The following is a 23,682-nucleotide window of genomic DNA, read 5'->3' as shown; positions in this document are numbered from 1 at the left end:
AAAAGAAGTATGATTTCTGAAATTGTGAACATAGTTTTGTGATTGTGAAATAACAGTGATATGAAAGGGCATTGTTCTAGTCAGGGTAATTTAATATGTAAAAGGCTTCTGGCTTCATTTTGTGTGCTACAAACAAAGACATGAATCAGTTTAGAGTAGACATGTGAACAAGAAGAGTAAAGGACAGTTCCAGAACATACATAAAATTCCAGACACTTTGCAAGTGAAAGTTTTCTGAGTTACTAAATGGTAGGGTGATCTCAGTCATAAACTTGGCTTCATATGAAATGTTTTCAATAAAATCTCGTTTTCTTTGCAGTAAGAAAAACCTGGAAAGCATAGCTCCCAAACTAGCTAAGTTAGAAACTGCTAATTTTCTGAATGAAAACAGCACTGTTGTTTATTTTTACACCACTGAATTAAAAGAATAGAAAAAACTACAGTTGGTATAGAGAACTTTCAGGCCATCTAGACAGACATCTGGAGTAACTCTTCTCTACATTTACCATCTTCTGCAACTGCTTGCTTCTGCTTTGTCATTCGCTGACATTTCCACCCTGTCAGCCACTGTGTCCTCGGATGCTGGCTGCACGTGGCCCTCTGACTGTCCTCCCGTGTACGTAGGGGTGCTGTACTTTAAAAGGATCGATTTAAACTGCATCAGAGGTGCATCTGTACGAACACCCATTGGGTCAAAATGAGTTCGGCTTACTCGAAAGCCTGCTTGAGAAAGATAGCACAAAAACTTTTTCAACCTACAGGAAGGAAAAGAAAAAAATGAGGTTCTGTATTTTTATGTAAATCACAATGTCATTAAAATAGAGAATACACATTTTGCCATTCACTGGTTGTCTTACTTTGGCATATTCATTCCTTTAATGCTGTGTCTGTGGATGTTGTAATAAAAGGGAGGATGTTCAGCACTGACATCAGTCTTTTGCCTTTTGGCTAAAGTTGTGATTGTTTCATTACCTTTTCTTTTTCCTGAAACATACACATACACAAAATAAGATAGAACACCTTATTAGTGACTCTTTTTGGCCTGATATTTTCTACTGTGAAAGATTTAAATATTTATCATTCTTACAATAATTTTTGAGAACCCATAGAGATTAGTCTAAATCTCTTTATATATAACAACTGCTCAGAGACTTTATTTTTAAAGCTTACATTTTACCTTATCTAAAAAGAATTTAAGACACCCCTGCTGAAGGTGAGTGGCCTGGCCGAGGTTACACAACAAATAGGAGTGAAATAATTCTCTTAAATCCAATGCTTGTTGCAATATACCATAATGCCTATTCTCTCTGGCAGAGTTAAGTCGAATAAAACATTTTAGGTGATTTGAATGTTAAAAAATTAGTTGAAGATGCCAACTAAACATGACCATTGAAAGAGCATTTAGTAGTTATTAAACCATATAATATTAAAAGGAGTTGAAGTTTTCTTGTCTCTGAAGATCAACACTAAGATGTTGGGCAACCAAAAAAAAAATCACAGCTTATAATTCTGTTCCTTTGTCACTGACATTTCAACCCTGTCAGCCACTGTATCCCCCGATGCTGGCTGGACATGGCCCTCCTGTCCTCCAGTGTGGGTAGGGGTCATGTTAGCCTGGCCTAGTCACACAAAAAATGAGCACATACACACACTGAAAAGAAAACAAATCTATCCCCTCCCCTTCCCACCAAAAACAAGGTGACAAGTTTTACTTCTGAGAGGTAGCACCAACAAGCAAATGAATATTGTATGTCCATTAACTAAGGCACTCGAGATCACCCAATTTAGTTTAGAGCAAAAACTCTCCAGAATTTCAGTGCTTGTGAACATCTATTAGAACAATGGTCTCAATTTACTTTGACAAAATCTTACTCTGACTTTAGTCATCTGACCTTAAACTTATAAAAAAATGTTTTGTTTTGTTTTTTTTTTGAGAGAGAGACAGAGAGTGAGCAGGGGAGGGGCAGAGAGAGAGAGAGAGGGAGACACAGAATCTGAAGCAGGCTCCAGGCTCTGAGCTGTCAGCACAGCCTGATGCAGGGCTCAAACTCCTAAGCTGTGAGATCATGACCTGAACTGAAGCTGGATGCTTAACTGACTGAGCCACCCAGGCACCCCAAGAAAAATGTATTTCTATCTCAGGCAAGTATTTAAATTCTCAAAAGCTAGTAATAAACTGAAAGATCGATGTGGAAGAAGTATGATTTCTGAAAATTGGGAACATATTTTAGCTTTGTAATTGTGAAATAACATTAGTGACATGAAAGGGCATTGTTCTGTGACTCTGCCTTAACACTATCCTAGCTCTTTTATTATGATTCAGAACACATTTAGAATCTAAGCGGTCTTTTAAAAAAGAAAAACAAAACCTTAGACTTTAAGTCACGGACATTATAAATCTTAAAATCCTTTTGATACGAATTTGTAATCCCTAATACAACCATATTTTAAAGTGCGTGCAAACATCCCAAATTATATGAAAGGCCATAGAGTAAATTATTAATGGCCAGAGAACAGGGTCTTCTGGTTAATTAATGGAATTGTGACATATGTTGATGAGAAAGTTTAAAAGAATTAGAATAAAGTTGAATATAACTATCAAATATAATTTAAGCTTAGTTTGGTTCCACATGGTTCTTCAAAGTCTTCTAGTTCTTTCAAGGGGATCACCAGATAAGATGTGAACATGAAGTACACATTAATAGACATTTTGAACTGTGCAAATGCCAGATAAACAAGTTTTTTTATACTTATGTTGTCAGTATAATATGATAAAGAAGTATTTTAAAACAGGCCACCAAAGCAATCTCTTCCTGCCCTTCTGTGTTTTTGCACTAATACATATTTACATATATATACAGGACACATACATACCTTGTGCAATGTAATTATCTGTTGTGGTATCCTCTGTAGTTTTAATAAACACACCACATTCTTCTGAAATAAAAACATGGGAATAATATCTTACAGAATGATATTAAGCAACAATTCAAACTAAATAAAAGCTTACTAAATTCTATCTACACTGCTTTTATGAAATAAGAGATTCTGTGGTAAAAACAGGCTGCAAGATTTACACAGCTGCTGCTTTTAATGACTTAACTAGGATGTCTAATAGACCCAGCCTTGTGTCAATAGCTGGATAAAACTACAAAAGCCTATTTTATACCAGAGAAAGGACAAAAACAGTTTTAATGAATGATAAGTATACAGCTTCCGTATCAATGGATATTAGGAAAATTTCTGGCTACAGTATTCTTAGAATTACCTATGGTTTCTCTTTCTAGAAAGCAGGTATAGGGTAATAAAATCACAACAGACCTTTAGTTCTTTTAATCTACTAAAATTAGAAAAAATACATATATATCTTAATAAAATTGTTACTTATTTCAAGCCCTGAATATAAAAGTCACCTTGCTTGAGATTTGAAGGTGTTTGAACTGAAAACTGACTTTGAGGAGTACATTCTGATTCAAAGATTAATGTCTTTATTAGGGTCTGAATGTCATCTAAACCATGGTGAAGAGATTCAGATAGCATTCTTTTGAGGAATCCAGTATTGAAAAGGGAACTTGACCTGAAAAAAAAAAGAAAAAAAAAATATAGAGAACTGGATTTGAGAAATACCTACTAAAAATAATAGTAGCACCTGGGTGACTCCGTAGGTTAAGCACTTGACTCTTGATTTTGGCTTAGGTCATGATCTCATGGTGTGAGCAAGCCCGCAGCAGCCTCTGCACTAAATGCAGAACCTGTCTGGTATCCTTTCTCGCCCTCTCTGCCCTCCACCCCACACATTCTCTCTCAAAATAAATAAATAAACCTAAAAGGAAAGTTTCCATAATTTAATCACAGCTAACTTAATTTATATGATGGAATAAATGCTGAAATTTAAAAAGCTTATGGTTTTTTTTAAATATTTATTTTAGAAAGAGGAGAGGAGGAGACAGAATCTGAAGTCTCTTGTCAGTACAGAGCCCAATGAGGACTTGAACTCATGAACCATGAGATCATGACCTGAGCCAAAGTTAGATGCTTAACCAACTGAGTCACCCAGGCATCCCAAGAATTTATGGTTTAATTTAAAATTATTTTCTATTCGCCCACACCTTTTACCATGTTATTTCCCTAAATTAGTGGGATTAGTCGTGAAATTTTCACGCACAGTAAATCAAAGAATTTACTGAGCCCTCAGGTAAGGTGTGTAAGAGTACAGCCCTGTGGTACATGTGGTACATGTGGGTGTGGAAGATATACCAAAGTACAAAAGACAGTGTTTATCCTATAAAAGCCTATAAATCTAAATAAGACCTAGACAGGCACACAGTATGATATAGAAGTTTTCATAATGCATATTGTCAGTAATAGTAAATCTTAATCCAATTTGTGTATAGCGAGGTGGAGTGGGACGGGGTAGGTACAGGAGAATTACAGATGATGGTGACTTAGTTAAAAAAATGGCACAAGGGGAAGTCTGATCTACTTCCCGTATGAGAGTGATCGGTATAATGGACAGATGTGAGAGTCAGATAACCCTGAATTCTCCTACTGGCTCTACCACTTACCATCTATGTAATCTTGAGTAATTACTGCTTTTGAGTCTCATATTCTTCATCATAAAATAGAAAATAAAACTTTTCACAGACTCGTTATGGGAATTAACAAGATAACACATAAAATCCTAATGAATGATAGCTATTACTATTAGGTTACCAAATATATATGAAAAGATATATGATTTTTAAAGTGTCTAATGAATGATCAATGTGAAATTTATATAATGGAATTTAGAAATTTTGGGTTGAAGCACTGAAAATTTCAGAGGGGACACAGAATATGATCTGGGGAAATAGGAAGAGACTCTGCATGAGAGTAAAGACATGAACAACGGCTCTGAGTGAGGAAATACTTGCAGGTAAATCCCATCTAAACAGCTTTACCTGAAACAAAAGCATTTACTATCACATGCCCTTCTCATTTAAAACTAATTTCTTAAAGACCTCATGCAAGCTGACCCATCTCTATGAAGTTACGGTGATCATTTCATAATCACATACTAGTTGTACAACTCAGCTGGAAAAAGCCTCATTCTTCCTATTCAGAAATGAATTATCTAGTTTGCAGACGAGCCAGGCTCTCTTTGATCTCACTGTCTCTTAGTGTCACATAATGAAATAGAAAAATTTCTATTTCAATGTCACATAATGAAATAGAAAAATCTGAAAACAGAAAACGCTTTAGGTTCATAGAGGTAGAAGAGTTATAAATATTTGCCTAGACTTTTAAAAAAACTGCATTGAAATGTGTTCTTTTAACACACATAATAAATCACTACGTAAATCAATTTTGAATACTGATCCTTCTCAACATAATTCCTAAGATGAAATTATATCCTGATAGACCCATTATAAGTTAAAGATATCTTAAACTGAAAATGCATTTAATAGAACCCCCAGAACATCGTAGCATAACCTAACCTACCTTAAACATTCTCAGAACACTTAAATTAGCTAGCTGGCAAAAAAAAAATCCAGCACAAAGTCTATTTTATAATAAATTTGACTATTTCATATAATTTGCTGGTTATATTGAAAGTGAAAAAACTGAATCGTTGTTAAGTAACTGTTTGTTGATCCTCATGACCATGTGCCTGGTTGGGACCTGTGACTTTCTAGCATCGTGAGAGAAGATCGTACTGCATATTGCTAGCGTGGGAAAAGATCAAAATTCAAAATTTGAAATACACTTTCTATTGAATGTGTATCACTTTTGCACCACTATAGAGTCAAAAACTCCTAAGTCGGGGGCCATCTGTATATTATGCTTAGGCACATACCATAGAGGTCCAAGTTCTATTGCTGTCTTTCCAGGCATGCTTCCGTGACAGTTACAGGGCAGCTGTCTATATGGGTTTTCTGTGAAAATATTATAAAAAGGCAACTCAAAGAAGAAATGACAATGTAAATAGTCATTGTTATATTAATAATTTGCTACTATATGAGGATCTACTATGTGCCAGGTATTATGCTAAGTATTTTATATGCATTTAAAAAGTTTAATCCTTACAACTCTTTGAAGTAGGTACTGTTAAAATCTCACTTATCCAGATCAGAGAATTAAAGCTTAAGAGAGGTAATAGAAATCCATGTCAAATGGCTTATTAGAAGCATAACTTCTACTAGGTTTTAGTCACTATGCTACATGAAATAATTTAAGTAGGAGAAAATCTTTAAAAGAAGTCCACAAGAAACCCATTTAAAATCAACTGACTGGGGCATAAATTACATGCAATAAAATTTATACAGGTTATGTGAAAAAGACTGATGAGTTTTAATAAATGTAACCAACATCCCATCAAAATAAAGGCATTTCTTAGTATTTACTTCTGCAGTTGAGAAGAAAACAAATTATTCCTTAGGCTTGATTCATATTCAGCACCCCAAATATAGGTTAGAAGAATCTTAATTCCGTTTAAAGAACAATGTGAGACCTGATAAAATCACAAAGATATTGGGGAAGTGCTAGCATTATTGTTTCCAAAAATGGGACAATATTCTACTATGGACTATTCAGTTCACTTAAGCCCCAGAATAGTCATTTTAAATCAGACCATCTCCAGCTAACTTCCCGTAGGCCATTCCTAGGTTATCATTCACTTTCTTAGAAATGGCCTGATCTGATCAATCAGTTCTAGATATATTCAGAACTCAGAATTACAGTGGTAGGGCCATAAGTCTACAACTCATTGCTCTCCAATACCATTGCTGTCCAATGAATGAAATGCCATAATGCACAGATGTGAGATCTTATTTTAGATTTACTTGAAGGTTTCCCTCACTGTTTTTATTAGATCTACTTTTCAGTATTTAACTGTAAGCCTTATCATCATTAGATTTGTTGAGAACTATGTTCCAGCATTGCATGAGTATATCCAAGAAGTCTTCCCTAGAACCATTAAATAACTAAATTATAAAACCTATAAGCAATATTATCCAAATTAGGGTAATTTATATTTACATTTCTGTCAGTTACACCCACTTACCACAGGCAGGCAGCAGCACACATGAATTTTTTTTATTAGTTTGTTTCTTGATGCATTTACAAAATGCTCCCATCATACCAACCTATGTCTTTTCCCAAGCCCCTTACCTAGGATTTCTAAGTTCTAGGTCAGCAATAGCAAATTCCCTCTTTGACAGGTCAGAGCTATCATTTTAGGGCTATCAGTTACGAGTAGCAAAAAATGATAAGGAAAGAAAACTAGTATGTCCATGTCATTGGTATATAGGCTATGAAGACAATTCTAGATGAGGAATTAAAAAAATATTTGGAGACTTCTATTTAAATGCAATGGATTGAACATGTACTTTATCTCTGTGATCTCTTAAAGTATTATTGAAATGAGGACAAAGGAATAAAAATCAAACTCAAGGATAAAATGGGAGAGGAGGTAACAGAAGATGATGAGAGATGTCAATAAAAGCTTCAAAGCAGAAGTAAGGTGTACAAGGGGATACTGATTTAGCAGGTCAGAGAATGCGAACGCCTAGACCTGAAATGGGTAGACAGGCTACTGACAAAACAGCAAGCCGGCTGGTGTTATGGGACTCCAGAAAGACCAGAGAATTGAAGGTCCTGATCATCTTGAAAGACAGGTAGAGGGTGATACTGCAAACAAGAGGTCTGGCTAAAATTTTTAAGGAGGTCAGTTAAGACCCCTAGATTTCCGGGGCGCCTGGGTGGCTCAGTCGGTTAAGCCTCCGACTTCGGTTCAGGTCAGATCTCACGTTCTTGGGTTCGAGCCCCACGTCAGGCTCTGTGCTGACAGCTAGCTCAGAGCCTGGAGCCTGCTTCCGGTTCTGTGTCTCCTCTCTCTGCCCCTCCCCCTCTCGTGCTCTGTATCAAAAATAAATAAAACATTAAAAAAATTTTTAAATAAAGACCCCTACATTTCCTTCTCTAATACCCACAATCAGGCTCTGCGTCCTCATATCAAAAGATAAAGTTAATCTTGGGTAAGGCTGAACCACCAAGGATCTGGAACCAGGGGCATCAGTCACAGTTGAGAATAAGGAGATTTAGGAAAAGAGAGGCATAATAGACATCATAAATGATAAGATCTTCCAAGTCTCGTTCCCCCACATGGCTCCTAGAAGGCTGATGGAAGATTCAAAGACTGTCCTAGAAAACATTACCAATCCAAGAGAAAAGACCTAATACATTTATTGTCATTTGGGGGATCCCCTAGTGACAAGGCAAACTGGTGCCTTCTCATTACAGCAAAATCCATCAGTTTATAAGCCCTGACTCCAGTGCTTGCAAACAACTTTCAGTGAGGACAACCAAAGACCATCAGCCATTTGAGATCTACCATGATAGAGAACCAAATTATAACACAGAAATATAGTTAGGAAACAGAAGACCTAAAATAACAAAATAACAGCAACAATTATACAAAACTAAACTAAAAAATCCATCCTCCCCTAAATATAAAATACACTCAACTATAACCAATATTCTTAGCACACATTAGATTTTGTATCTGTGAAACAAGAATAGGACACTATTAAAAAAGAAATAATAAAATATGAAGTAACTTTAAAAAAGACAAAATATGACCCAAATTTTAAAAGGAGAGTTGGAGGGGCACCCTGGGTGGCCCAGTCAGTTGGGCGTCCAGCTTCGGCTCAGATCATGATCTCACGGTTTGTGGGTTCGAGCCCCGCGTTGGGCTCTGTGCTGACAGCTGGCTCAGAGCCTGGGGCCTGCTTCATATTCTTTGTGTCCCTCTCTCTCTGACCCTCCCCTGCTCTCACTGCCTCTCTCTGTCTCTCAAAAATAAATTAAAAAAAAAACATTTAAAAAATGAAAAATTAAAAAATATAAGGAGAGTTGGAAAATAACAATCAGGGATATCTATAAAGTAGAACTAAATGCCAGAGAAATGAATAGTAGAGTTATTTAAAAAATTAGAGGATCAATCTAGAAGATCCAAGATATAGCTAAAATGATGTCCTGGAAGAGAGAAAAGAGAATTTGAGAAGAAAATTATCAAGAAAAAATAGCACAAAAGCAGATACATGGATCGATGAAACAAAATAGAGAGCCCAGAAATAAACTCACAATTACATGGTCAATCTATGACAAAGGAGGCAAGAATATACAATAGGAAAAAGACAATCTTTTAAAAAAATAGTGCTGAAAAAACTTGACATCTATATGTAAAAGAATGAAACTGAACCACCTTCTTACACCATACACAAAAATAAACACAAAATGGATTAGAGACTTAAATGTGAGACCTGAAACAATCTCTTCTCCTAGAAGAGAGCACAGGCAGTAATTTCTATGATATTGGCTGTAGCAACATTTTTCTAGATATGTCTCCTGAGGCAAGGAAACCAAAAGCAAAAATAAACTATTAGGACTTTATCAAAATAAAAAGCTTTCACATAATAAAGGAAACAACCAACAAAACAAAAATTCAGCCTACTGAATTGGTGAATATATTTATAAACGATATATCCAATGAAGGGTTAATATCCAAAATACAGACAGAACTTATACAACTCAACATCAAAAAAAAAAATCGGAATAAAAAATGGGCAGATGACCTGAGTAGACATTTTTCCAAAGAGGATATACAAGTGGCCAAGAGACACATGAAAAGATGTTCAACATCACTAATCATCAGGGAACAGAAATCAAAACCATAATGAGATATCACCTCACCCCTGTGAGAATCATTAAAATCATAAAGACAAGAAATAACAAGTATTGATGAAGATATGGAAAAATAGGAACCTGTGTATGGTTGGTGGGAATGTAAATTGGTATAGTCATTCTGGAAAACAGTATGGTCATTCCTCCCAAAATTAAAAGTAGAAATCCACAGGCTCCAATAATTCCACTACCAGGTACTTACCTAAAGAATACAAAATCATTAATTTGAAAGGATATATGGATCTCTATGTTTACTACAGCATTATTTACAACAGCCAAATTATAGAAAATAGCCAAAGTATCCATCAATAGATAAGTGGATAAGGGAAACGTGGTGGATGTATATGTGGATATATATCTCCCTATCTCCACACATAATGGAACATTACAAAGGCATAAAAGAGAACAACATTGTAGCATTTGAGACAACCTGGATGGGTCTGGAGGGTGTTATGCTAAGTGAAATAAGTCAGACTGAGAAAGACAAACACCATAAGATTGCACTCACAAGTGGAATCTAAAAAAAGCCCCAGAAATGAATAAAACAAAAAGCAGAGTCAGACCCATATATACAGAGAAAATCTGATGGTTGCTAAAGGCGAGGGGATGGGAGGTTTGGCAAAATGTGTGAAGGGCCGAGGGAAATACAGGCCTTCAGGCATCCAGTTATGGAATGAATAAGTCACAGGAATATAAGGCACAGCAAAACAAATACAATCAATGATACTGTAATGGTGAGGTACTGGAACAGACGGTAGCTATACTCGTGGCACAAGGTACAAACTTGTCAAGTCACCAAGTTGCACACCTGAAGCTAATATGGCATGGTATGTTGACTATACTCAAAAAAAGAAAAATTAAAAAAAAGAAAACGTGATACATATGTAATAGAATATTATTCAGGCACAAAAGAGAGTGAAATCCTGCAATATGTGACATGAATGAATCTTAAGGGCATTACGCTAAATGAAATCAGAGAAAGAAATACTTTACAACCTCATTTATATGTGGTATCTAAAAAAGTTAAACTCCAAAAAAAAGTAGATTGGTGTTTGCCAAGACCTGAGGGTAGGGGAAATGAAGAGATGCTGGTAAGAGGCTACAACCTTTCATTTATAAAGATTAAGAAGTTCTGGGGATTTAATAGTGTACAGTGCAGTGACTGTAATTAACAATGCTATACTAAAGAACTGAAATTTTCTGCGAGTAGATCTTAAATGTTCTCATCATATACACACACACAAAGGTAACTGTGAGGTAATGAAAGTGTTAATTGGTCTTATTGTGGTAATTAGTTCACTATATATGTATATGAAATCAATGATACACATTATATACCTTAAAGTTACATAGCTTTTGTTAACGATATCTTAATAAAGTTGGGGAAAAAATTTAAGTTCAAAAGGAAGGACCTCACCTCTGAAAAGGAAAGAAGGAAAGAACAGAATAAAGAGAAGAGTTGCCTGGGCAGCTCAGTCAGTTAAGTGTCTGACTCTTGACTTCTGCTCAGGTCATGATCTCACGGTTCATGGAATCAAGCCCTGCACCGGGCTCTGTGCTGACAGCATGGAGCCTGTATGGGATTCTCTCTGTACCCCTCCCCTGCTCACGAGCATATGTGCTCTCGCTCTCTCTTTCTCTCTCTCCCTCCCTCTCAAAAATAATGTTTAAAAGAAAAAAAAATTCCCCAGTGCTGGCAAGGTGGAGTAGGAGGGATGTTAACCTTACCTCATCCCATGGCTACAACTAGGTAACACATACATCATAAAGAACCCGGAAAATGACCTGAAGACTGGAAGGACAAGTCCCACAACTAAAGGTAGAGAAGAGGCCACACTGAAGAGGGCAGGAAGAGCAGAAATGCAGTGGGGAGCAAAACAGTGTCCCCATTGGCGGTGGGGAGAGGGACAGATGATTACACCGGGAAGCTCTGGGAAGATGGATACCCATAACTTTTGGCTTTAAAAGTGAGAGAGGCTAAGGGCACCTGGGTGGCTCAGTCGGTTAAGCATCCGGCTTCGGCTCGGGTCTTGATCTCATGGTTTGTGGGTTCGAGCCCCGCGTTGGGCTCTGGGCTGACAGCTAGCTCAGAGCCTGGAACCTGCTTCAGATTCTGTGTCTCCCTATCTCTCTGACCCTCCCCTGCTCATGCTGTCTCTCTTTGTCTTTCAAAAATAAATTTTAAAAAAAAGTGAGAGAGGCTGAATTTCATGAATTCTTAAAACCAGTAGGACTTTAAGCCTGGACTTTTAATAATGGGCTTGGTTCTGGGAAAGCCTGTAGCGCAACAGGAAGTGAAGTCCCTGCCCTTAATGAGAGCTCACTTATCAAGTTAAAATTTGTTATGTTTGCTCGTCCTATGGAACACTTCAGAACAAGTTACTTGCAACCCAAAGTTTTACTGTATATTGGAGCAATGTTGCTAGCTTTTGCCAGTCTTCAGTCAAAATTAACCTGAGAGAGCTCAGTTAAACATGTATACTGTAATCTCGGGAGAAACCATTAAGAAAATAACTGAAAAATATATTGCTAAAAAATCAGCAGAGTAATATGACACACTTGAAATATGTTTAACACTTAAAAAGTCAATAAAGGTGGAATAGAGCAGCAAAAAGACATGAAACTCATATATAATAGCAAAAGAGCTCACATAAAGCCAACCATCTCAATAATGACATTTATTTCGTAGGTATTGTCTAAACACTCTCCTCAAAAGGCAGAAATGACCAGACTGGATAAAAAAAGGCAAGATCCAATTAGACACTTATAGACTGAGAGTAAAAGTTTGAGAAAAATTTATGACACAAATAGTAACTACAAGAGTGGTGTTTATGTTATTATCATATAATATAAGCTTTCAGACAAATACCACAAAGACAGAGATGGGTATTTCATAATGGTAAAAGGGCCAATAAATGAAGAAGTTGCAACGATTACAAATCTGTGTGAACATTTCTAGAGATGAACTGACAGTTAAAGACGACAGGCTGGGAAGATCTAGCATAGGCATAATAATACAAAGGTAAGACAAATACCAGAATTAAGTAACTATTTAAGAAAACTCTTGAAATGAAAGATTTCAACTTATGAAGGGGTACACCATGATTTAGGAAAACCAATCCTAAAAAGATATACCCTAGTGAAGTTACTGGATTTCAAAAATAATTACGATTTTGGGCATCCAGGTAAAATAAACATGTCACATAAGAGAAGTAAAAGTTACAATCTTTACCAAATGGTGCTGGAGAACTGGACAGCAACATGCAGAAGAATGAAACTGGACCACATTCTTATACCATACACAAAAAGAAAACTTAAAAGGGATTAAAAACCTAAATGTGAGACAGGAAATTATCAAAACCCTAGAAAACAGGCAACAATCTCTTGGACCTCAGCTGCAGCAATTTCTTGCTCAACATGTCTCTGAAAGCAAGGGAAATAAAAGCAAAAATGAACTATTGGGACCTCATCAAGATAAAAGGCTTCTGCACTCCAAAGGAAACAATCAACAAAACTAAAAGGCAACTGATGGAATGGGAGAAGATATTTGCAAGTTACATATTGGATAAAGGGTTAGTATCCAAAATCTATACAAATAATTCAGTGAAGAAATGGGCAGAAGACACAAATAGACATTTTCCCAAAGAAGACATCCAGATGGCCAACAGACACATGAAAAGACACTTAACATCACTCATTATCAGGGAAATACAAATCAAAACGACATTGAGGAGTGCCTGGGTGGCTTGTTCAGGTAAGTATTCAACTTCAGCTCTGGTCATGATCTCAGAGTTAATGGGTTCAAGCCCCACATCGGGCTCTGTGCTAACAGCTCAGAGCCTGGAGCCTCCTTCAGATTCTGTCTCTCTCTCTCTCTCTGCTCCTCCCCTGCTTGTGCTCTCTCTCTCAAAAATAAATAAACATTAAAAAAAATTTTGTTCAGCCACTTTGAGATAACACCTCATACTGGTCAGAGTAGCTAAAATTAACAACTCAGGAAACAAATGTTGATGAGGATGTAGAGAAAGGGGAACCTTCTTGAACTGTTGGTGGGAATGCAAACTGGTACAGCCACTCTGGAAAACAATAGAGAGGTTCCTCAAAAAATTAAAAATTGAACTATCCTACAGCCCAGCAACAGCACTACTAGGAATTTACCCAAGGGATACAGAAGTGCTGATGCATAGGGGCACATGTACCCCAATGTTCATAGTAGCACTTTCAACAATAGCCAAATCATGGAAAGAGCACAAATGTCCATCAACGGATGAATGGATAAAGAAGATGAGGTTTATACATACAATGGAACACTACTCAACAATGAGAAAGAATGAAATCCTGCCATTTGCAACAACATAGATGGAATTGGAAGGTATTATGCTACGTGAAACAGGTCAGTCAGAGGACAGATATCATGTATGTTTTCACTCATATGTGGAACTTGAGAAACTTAACAGAAGACCATGGGGGAAAGGAAGGAGAAAAATAGTTTTATACAGAGAGGGAAGGAGGCAAATCATAAGAAACTCTTAAATACAGAGAACAAACTGAGGGTTGGGGGGGTGGGAGAGAGGGGAAAATGGGTGACGGGCATTGAGGAGGGTGCTTGTTGGATGAGCACTGGGTGTTGTATGTAAGCAATGAATCACAGGAATCTACTCCCAAAACCAAGAGCACAGTGTATACACTGTATGTTAGCCAACTTGATAATAAATTATATTTAAAAATAAATAAATAAAATTTTGAAAGAAAAAGTTACAATAATATTCAGGGACAGATGACAGTATAAAAACTTTAACAAGGCACTCAAAGAAACTCTTTAAATTCTTTAAGTATCAAGGCTATGGGCTGTGAGCTTTAATGCAACACATCAAAGAGTATTTCCCCCATGAACACTCTTGAGTAAACTCAGAAAGTTCGATTTAGCAAACTAAGAGATTGTTAGAGAAATTATGGCAGAAGAATGATGATGAGTACTAACTACATTTAATTTACAGATGCTATTGGCAAAATAGAATATAAATGTTACATATTCTAATAACATAAAAATGGTATAATGAACAAAAATTATAAACAGAAAATGGAAGATACCCCATTATGGTACCAAGATGCCACACTATATTACTTAAAACAAAAAAAATTAAAATTTTAGAATACATATTTACTACTACAAAAGAAAACATTAAAAAAGATAAAAAATGAACAGGGGCACCTGGGTGGCTCAGTTGATTAAGTGTCCAACTTCAGCTCAGATCCTGATCTCATACTTTGTGAGTCTGAGCCCCACATTGGGCTCTGTGGTGATCTCTCAGAGCCTGAAGCCTGCTTCCGATTCTGTGTCTCCCTGTCTCTCTCCCCCTTCCCCACTCACATTCTCTCTCTCTTAAAAACAAGCATTAAAAAAAATTAAGAAAAAGAAAGATAAAAATGAACACTAGGCTAGATAAACCAGTATCTAATGTAGCCAAGAGCAAAGGCAGAAAGGACAAGTATTAAAAATTTTTTAAATGAGAATATAACCACAGAAACCAAGAAAATTTAAAAAAAAAACAATGAATACCACTTGGCTCAACTCTATGTAAATAATTTTGAAAAGCCAGAGCTAAAATTGTTTCTAACCGTTGAAAAACAGGGCAAAGTTCCAAATTCCTTTTAAACAGACTCCAAAACCCAACCAAAATTACACTAAAAAAAAAAACCTATACACCATCTCATTTATGAATATTAAAACAACATTTCAAAAATTAGCAAATTAGGGCCCCTGGGTGGCTCAGTAGGTTAAGCATCCAACTCTTGATCTCAGCTCAGGTCATGATCTCAGTCTGTGAGTTCTAGCCCTACATCGAGCTCTGCACTGACAGCACGGAGCCTTGCTTGCTATTCATTCATTCTCTCTCTCTCTCTCTCTGTCTCTGTCTCTCTCTCTCTCTCTGTCCCTCCCCTGCTCTCTCTCACCCTCTCTCAAAAATAAATAAACTTTAAAAAAAATTGCAAACATAATCCATCTTTTTTGTTTGTTTATATATTCACTTTTGAGAGAGTGCAAGCCGGGGAGGGGAAGCAAGAGAGGGAGACAGCGAACCTGCAGCAGGTTCCATGCAGTCAGTGCAGAGCCCAACACTCTTGAGCCATCCAGGTGCCCTGCAAACAGAATCCATCTTAAGAAAATACTTTCTGGCAGTGTAGTTTATTTCAGAAAGTCAGAATCGTGCAATATTGGGAAATTTTATTACAATTACTCAAATCAGTAGACCTAAGGAGAAATACCACATAATCATCTCCACAGATGCTGACACACGTGACAAAATTCAACATCTTGCTAAAATACAATAAAATTTGAAATGAAGGATACTTTCTTGACATGATAAAAAAAAATACATATTTCATGCTGACTCAGAAAGCACCACAGAGAACTAAAGAAACAATGACGGGATGCCTTCCATTCTATCAACTGTCACTGTAGCAAAAGTACTTGCACAAATGAAAAGCATACTAGGAACCTTGAAAACCACAATGTTATCTATCCTCTTCAATGCAATCAAAATAACACTAAAAAAAGGATGCCAACAGAAGTAACAAAATGAGAAAAAATATTTTCAACTCCTATTACAGGGGTTAAACTCTAATACGGAAAGAGTTCTTAAAAATCCATACTAAAACACACGATAACAGAAAATAATGGGCAACTGTTTCTATGCCCCAGAAAAGCAAAGCAGAAACAGCATAAGCCTCATTTTTTTCTTTGATTCCCCATGCCTGGCATATAGTAGAGGCTCAGTAAATGTTTACTGAATGAATTTTATAACTGATGGTTTTTATATTCAGCCAGAAACATAATTATTTTTATAAAATTAAATTAATAATTTAAAACACCCTAGACAAAGAGGTAATGTGACGTATGTTCCTAAAATTAGTGACAGTGGAATCTAAGTTATTTCTAGATGTTTCAACAGAGGGCAAGACTAGAGAGCATAAATTGAATACAGCATGAGTAAATAACTTTAATAAACTCACACGCATGTCTTGTCTGTTGATGAAAGGAAATCCAGTATAGGAAATAAAGTTAGCACTGTAATCTTTAAAATCAAAGGACAACAACATGTGTAATTAGGGATGTGATAAAGACTTATTCATTGGAGGCTTATACATAAACACGATATACAGGCAAGAGAAGCTTGAATTTACCTTCTACCATATTACCATCCTTCTGAAAAATTCTCTCTTCACACCACTGACAATGGATCAGGTACTGAATCTTCTTGGCTGTTTCATCGGCAGAAGTAGGCCCCCTCAAAACTCTCACAACAACCAACACAAAATGTTCCAAAGCCACTGCAAACAGTACTTCAATGCCTTTGTTACATCGGGCTGCAGCTCTGCAAAAAATTTTTAAGTTATTTTGGGGGCTTATCGTGTTTCCTTGTTTGGCATGTTTATGTTGACACTATTAACCTGGACAGTAAACTACAGATCATTACTATAATTTTTACACAAATTGAAACACACGAAATAAAGGATGTATGACAAAATCTTCAGTAACTAGACATTTTCCATTATAGTACCCTCTCAATAGACTACATTCTCGGGGCACCTGGGTGACTCCGTCTGTTAAGTGTTGGACTTTAGCTCAGGACACGATATCACTATTCGTGAGTCTGAGTCCCACACTGGGCTCTCTGCTGTCAGCGCAGAGTCCACTTAGGATCCGCTGTGCCCCTCTCTCTGCCCCTCCCCTGCTCATGCTCATGCATAAAAAAAAGACTACATTCTCTGATTTTCAGTGTCACTTTGTTTCTTTTCATCACCACTCTTCTTTTTCTTTTTTTCTATAAAAGCTGCTTCTACACAGTATGATTATTGAGTACTGACTACAAGCAGGATATTATACCAGATGCTGAATGTTCAGTGAAAAATGAATACGCAAAGTTTTTGTCACTGTTAATTTTACAGACTTTTGGGTTAAATTCTAACTGATACATCATTTATGTACTTAGTTTTCCCTTTGCAATTATATGTATTAAATTTAGTTCATGTGTATTAATTTCAATTTGTTGATGTTACATTATAAACATTTTTAAGTATATACACTAGATCCTTGGTAGGTATACAAACTGATATTGGAGTTTTCAGTTAATTAGGAATAACCCCAAAGGTCTATGAAGTTTAAGAATTTGTATTATGCTGAGGTAAGAATTTGAATCTAACTGCTGTGAAAACTAGTGTTGAGGCTAGTGAATGAGCTGGCCGATCATGTATTACCTATGTTCTCAGGTCAGTTTATATTACATTGTTATATTCTTCTTCTAGCATAATTTTCTGAGTAAAATGGGTGCTCAAAGAAGTCTTCCTTGCTTTGTTTAGAAATCCTGATGAAAAAGAGAACTTTCTGTTTTGTAGGTAAGATCACTTTGCAGAACCAAGTATATAAGCCATTATTTCTAAAATGTATTTGTATTTATTATTATTATTTTTTAGTAATCTCTACTTGAACTCAACTTGAACTACTTGGGGCTTGCACTCATGACCCCGAGATCAAGAGTTACATGCTCCATCAAATGAGCCATCTGGGCACCTGTGTAAGCCATCATTTTATTCTAACTATGTAAAGAGATGAAATGAACATTAAAAAATGATTTTTTTTCTACACCTAAAAACAATCTTTGCTTTTTATTTTCACGGTGGTATCCCCCACCTGCCCTACACATTGTTAAAATAACTGATTCAAAATTAACTTTCATTTTTATCACTTTATTACCCCTTATTTTAATAAAATTTTTAATTGGAGACTAAACTATTCAAGACACAAAAGCTTTTAAATCAAATTATAACAGATTCAACATAAGATTACCAAACAAATCAAGATCATGGACATGAGTACAGAATTTGTACCCAGTGGCACTGTTTGCAATAGTAACTCTGTCACACCCCCAAACACACGAGGCGCATTGTTGTCAGAGTGGTACCTTGCCACGGCAGCCACGACAATTCTGGCTGCTAGCTCCTTGTAATATTCAGTTCGGACAATAGTACACCCATAGTGACGCCGGGCAACATGTTGTGCCTTGGCATACAAAGAACTGATATCTGTAGAAGTCACAGACACTATGCCAAGGTTTCTTATATTTCTGAATGCAGAATCTAGATAGTTCACTGATGTTCCAAAAGGGTCTAGATGTCTAAAATCAGAAAGAATACAGACATATTTAAAATCATACTCGTAATCAAAATGCTACCATTGTCATTATGTCTAATGATAAAATTCCATGGATTCAAAGTACTTTACAAATCTATCTTAAATATATAATTCTGTTTTTAAGTTATGTAAGAAAATGATATGATATGTTAGACATATAAAAATCAGTCAGGTTTAGAGGAAAACTGTCAGGCTTAGGAATTTTATTTCAAATCCTACAAAATGTTCTTGCTACTTTCCTTAGGCCAATGGCAAAAAACTGTATTAACTCAAATAAACAACAACCATCTTAATTTTTAACCCCTCAGCCCCCCAAAAAATCCAGGCCAGTTTTGAAAGTGACACAGCAAAGTTTTTCACTTACATGAAATCAAAGGATCTCAAATGCATCAGTACATTGGCATCCATTTTGGTCACCTTAATGTTACCAAGCTTTTCTTCTCCTTCTTCAAGAATATCATCACTCTCCTCCTTTTCCTTACTGTCTACCACCACTTTCAACTTGTTTAAATGACAATTTTCCTGAATCAGTGTCACAGAGTTCTCATTCAAGTCATTAATTGTAACCTTAACTGCATTTCCAAGATGTTTTGCCCATTGTAATCCCATTATCCCTTAGGAAAAATTTGAAGGAAAATTAATTTTAAATTGTAGTAATTAAAGAGCAAAAACAGCATATAATATATATTGTATTATAAAAATAAAAACAAATTATTTCAAAATCTTAATATTTTCATACATAACTTTTTCTACTTGCTCACTACAAAGCCTCTGAAGTAAAGTTACCACACAAAAAAATGTGTCCAACAGATTTCCATTAATAACTCTTCCAAAACTTTTCTATAATCCCAATTTAAATAAAATTTTGTTTATTCTTTATTCTGATGAATAAGCTTTCTTTTTTAAAATCTCTTTATAATGGAATGCTTTTTTCAAACTAAATCTTACAAAGAAAGCCAATATACAATGTGAGTAAGAATGGAGTTACTCTGCTTGGGTGACAGGAAGGTGGAACTCCTCCTACTGCTAAAGTTTACCTAACGCACCAAAATAGGAAAACAACTCTACTGGACCAATATTTTTCAAACACTCCACAACAGCATCACTGTGAACTGAATAGAATAACCTTGTATATCTTAGCAAAAGATCAAGAATTCAGACCAAGAAAGCTCTTTTTACAGGTTCTCTATACATACTGGATTAGAGGCAGAAGGGACATTCAGTACAAAATGGGAGATGGTGACAGAGGCCCAGCCACTGTGGATTAGAAAATCCCCAAGTACTAAAAGTATTGACCAGCTTCTCAATACAGGTGCCTCATAAATGTAAATATTTCACCATCTATGTGTCATGGTCTTTACAAAAATTTTCATACTCTCATAACAAGCTTGTGAAAGTTCTAATATTTACATTTTAGAGATGGGGAAGCATGCAGACTGACTGCTATGAACTAATGTAAGTTTACAAAGGAACATTAAAGGACAGGGCTGAAAAGATCTTCCCCAGACATTAGCTTTAATGATTTTAGGTGAAAAAAAGTAGTTCATTTCAACATTATTTACAATAGCCAAGACATGGAAACAACCTGTGTCCATTGATGGATAAAGAAAATGTGATAAACATACACATATACACCCATAATAAAATACTATTCAGCCATAAAAAAGGCAGAAATTCTGCCATTAGTGACATCATGGATGGACTATGGGGGCACTAGGTTAAGTGAAATAAGTCAGAGAGAGAAAAACCGTATGATTTCACTTATATGTGGAATCTAAAAAAACCAAACTTAGGGAATCAGAGATCAAATTTTGGTTGTCAGAGTGGTGGGGGGGGGGGGAGTGTAGAAAGTGGAGGAATTGGGTGAAGGTGGTCAAGAGTCCAAAGAAGACATACAAATGCCAAGAAACACATGAAAACATGCTCAACATCACTAATCATGAGTAAAATGCAAATAAAAATGAAATATCACACTTACAGCTGTAAGAATGGCTAGAATAAAAAAAATCAAGATAAGTGTTGGTGAGGATGCAGAGAAAAAGATGCCCTCATGCACTGCTCGTGGGAATGTAAATTGTTGCACTCACTGTGGGAAACAGCATGGAGATTCTTAAAAAAATAATAGAATTACCATATGAGCCAGTAATTGCACTACTGACTATTTACCCAAAAATAATGTAAACAAATTCAAAAAAATGCATGTATCCCTATGTTTACTGCGGCATTATTTACAATAGTTAAGATATAAAAACAACCCAAGTATCCACTGATAGAATAAAGAAAATGGGGTATATACACAATGGCATATCCTTCAGCCATGGAAAAAGTGAGATATTGCCATCTACAACAACACAGAGGGACCTAGAGAGTATAATGCTAAGTGAAATAGGGAAAGACAAATACCAGGATTTCACTCACATGTGGAATTTAAGAAACAAAATGAACAAAGGGAGAAAAAAGACCAAACAACAGACTTTTAAATACAGAGAACAAATTGGTAGTTGCCAGAAGGGATGTGGGTAAGGGGATGAGTGAAATAGATAAAAGGTAAAAAAAAAAAAAAAAAAAAAGAAAAAATGTAAAGACAAAGTGTTGTGTAAAAAGGAAAATGCTGGAAACTACAATTGGAAAAGTAGGTTGGGATCAGATTATGCAAGATATTAAATAGCTTTTAACACTACTTTTCTCTGCAAAGAAGAACTTGAAAAGGAGAGCTAACTCACGCTTTCATCCTTTTATTACAAGTTTCCCAATAACCTTTAAAAAGAAAGACTTAGATTAGGGACAGGTGGCTTCCTAGAAACTTTCTACTGTTCCATGATCTTTTCTTTATTGTTAAGTTCTTTTAGGAAAACGTTTTCAGTCTTTAATATTTCACCTTCTCCATGGCCTAATGACTAGGCAGTTTATCATATCATAAAAAGAGACAACCAAATATCAAATACTTCTTGACTGAGGTAAACAAGTATTCTTGCAAAAAAATATATATATATCCTATCTGAATCTGATCAAACCTGAAGATCCAACTACCAATATACAAAAATACTGGAGATACACAGGTTTTATGAACTATGAAGATACCACCAGCAAAAATCTAGGCTCTGGAAAAGACAAAAGACATATAGACAAGCTGTATGTCAACAATTATCACACAAACAAAATGATAGAAATGAATACAGAGCAAAAAGAGACTTAAAAATCTCAAACAACGAAAATGCATAGGTTTCATCTGAATTCCTACTTGACTTTTTAAAAAACCTGTGAGATAATTAGGCATATTTGAACATTTGATGATATCAAAAGAATTATTCTTAAGTTTTTTAGGTGTGATAATGGTATTATGGTTTTACTTTTGTAACGTCCTTATCTTTTAGAGATCCAACTGAAATATTTATAGATAAAGTGGCGCGTATTTGTGATCTGTTTCAAAGTAATGGGGGGGAAGGCTGGTGGAAGGAGGTATGAGGGAAAGTGCATGCAATATGTACACAAGAACAAGCATAAATTGATAATTTTTGAATTGAGCGACAGATACACAGGGATTCATTTATTATACTCTCTACTTTTGTATGTATTTGAAATTTTTCCCCCACAATAAATATATTTACCTGAGGTCTTTAATTTTTTTATAAAAAATATTCTGCTAGATATAATATCCATATAAATTTTCCAAGAAAAGATACTGCATAAATCTGATAAATAGGGATCAAAAAAAGTTTCATTACTTACCAGTGGCTCCAAAGGCATCTAGACATTCCAAAGGTTTTCGTTCCTTGGCCAAAGCAGCCAATGTACAAAATATTAGCTGCCTAGAAAAAAGTATAATAATCTGAAATAATCTTACTGCATCATGGCTTCATCAGTCTAGATTTTAAGAATACTGGGAATTGGGGGTCCTATTTACTATACAAACTATTTTTGAAAGAAGATGTAGTAACATATTCCTTATCTAGTAGTACAAGAATGTGTGAAATTAAACTATCAACCTAATTGGGTTCTATAAACAAGCATTCACCAGGAATAATGGTTTCATAAATAAAACTTGCCCACAAAAGCACCAACCTGTTCATTAATTATATAGGCAGGCCTATTTTACTGAGAAAGAAATCAGTTCAGTAGGAAAAAAAGAAAACAATCATTCTGAAGGAAATACTAAAATAGATGATTTTCATTCCGTACCCAGTTTTGAATTTCAATATATTAGAACATAAAAAAGAACGTCACATTTGTAATCATTTGAAACGTCCCATAACCCTTTTTTCAATTCATCTTACCGATTTAGTTTCATTTTGGGATTAAAATAGGAATCAGTTTTTTGAGGTATAGAATAGTTAGGACAAACTTGTACATCTGTGTCTGCCTCTTTCAGAATTTCATTAGGTGGTTTAGCAGCAGAAGCTAAGATTAAAAAAAAAAGATTTCCGGTGAAATACAGAATAATTCTAAATATCTGAAAACAATATACATTAAAAGAAATAACTTTCCTTTACAATACTTTGTTAATGTAATCAATTGGGCAGATATCAAAACAGAAAAACCCCAAACTGATCTGTTCAGTACTGTCTCTAGGAAAGAGTAGCATTCAGTTAAGCATTTGGGCAATTAAAGTTCAAGTTAAAATCTTATTACCTACATGATGCCTACAACATCAATACATCTGTATTATGAAACCTAGTTAAGAACAATCAACCTAACATAAAACCTTTATAGAATAAGTTCTAAAATATGTTTATTATTCATCAAACACTATGCTGCATTTACATAGG

The 23,682-nt window shown here is 35.5% G+C and overlaps 1 protein-coding gene across 3 annotated transcripts in view; it reads right to left on the bottom strand.

Moving 5' to 3' along the window:
* Positions 1–290: 290 nt before the first annotated feature.
* The window catches only part of TRMT1L (tRNA methyltransferase 1 like), a 36,199-nt gene continuing 12,807 nt past the window's right edge, over positions 291–23,682 (bottom strand). For all 3 annotated transcript variants that reach the window (XM_029935189.1, XM_029935191.1, XM_029935190.1), the window contains exons 6-15: positions 23,191–23,314; positions 22,646–22,725; positions 19,281–19,530; positions 18,687–18,899; positions 16,909–17,099; positions 5,837–5,915; positions 3,414–3,577; positions 2,875–2,937; positions 858–984; positions 291–755 (exon numbers count right to left, since the gene is read on the bottom strand). In XM_029935189.1, coding sequence (XP_029791049.1) covers positions 503–755; positions 858–984; positions 2,875–2,937; positions 3,414–3,577; positions 5,837–5,915; positions 16,909–17,099; positions 18,687–18,899; positions 19,281–19,530; positions 22,646–22,725; positions 23,191–23,314 — 1,544 coding nt within the window. In that variant the 3' untranslated portion in view covers positions 291–502. The remainder of the gene's footprint in view (positions 756–857; positions 985–2,874; positions 2,938–3,413; positions 3,578–5,836; positions 5,916–16,908; positions 17,100–18,686; positions 18,900–19,280; positions 19,531–22,645; positions 22,726–23,190; positions 23,315–23,682) is intronic.

This window comes from Suricata suricatta, chromosome 3 (genome assembly GCF_006229205.1).
Source record: "Suricata suricatta isolate VVHF042 chromosome 3, meerkat_22Aug2017_6uvM2_HiC, whole genome shotgun sequence".
Classification (NCBI taxonomy): domain Eukaryota; kingdom Metazoa; phylum Chordata; class Mammalia; order Carnivora; family Herpestidae; genus Suricata; species Suricata suricatta.
This window is presented reverse-complemented; position numbering and strand designations above follow the sequence as displayed.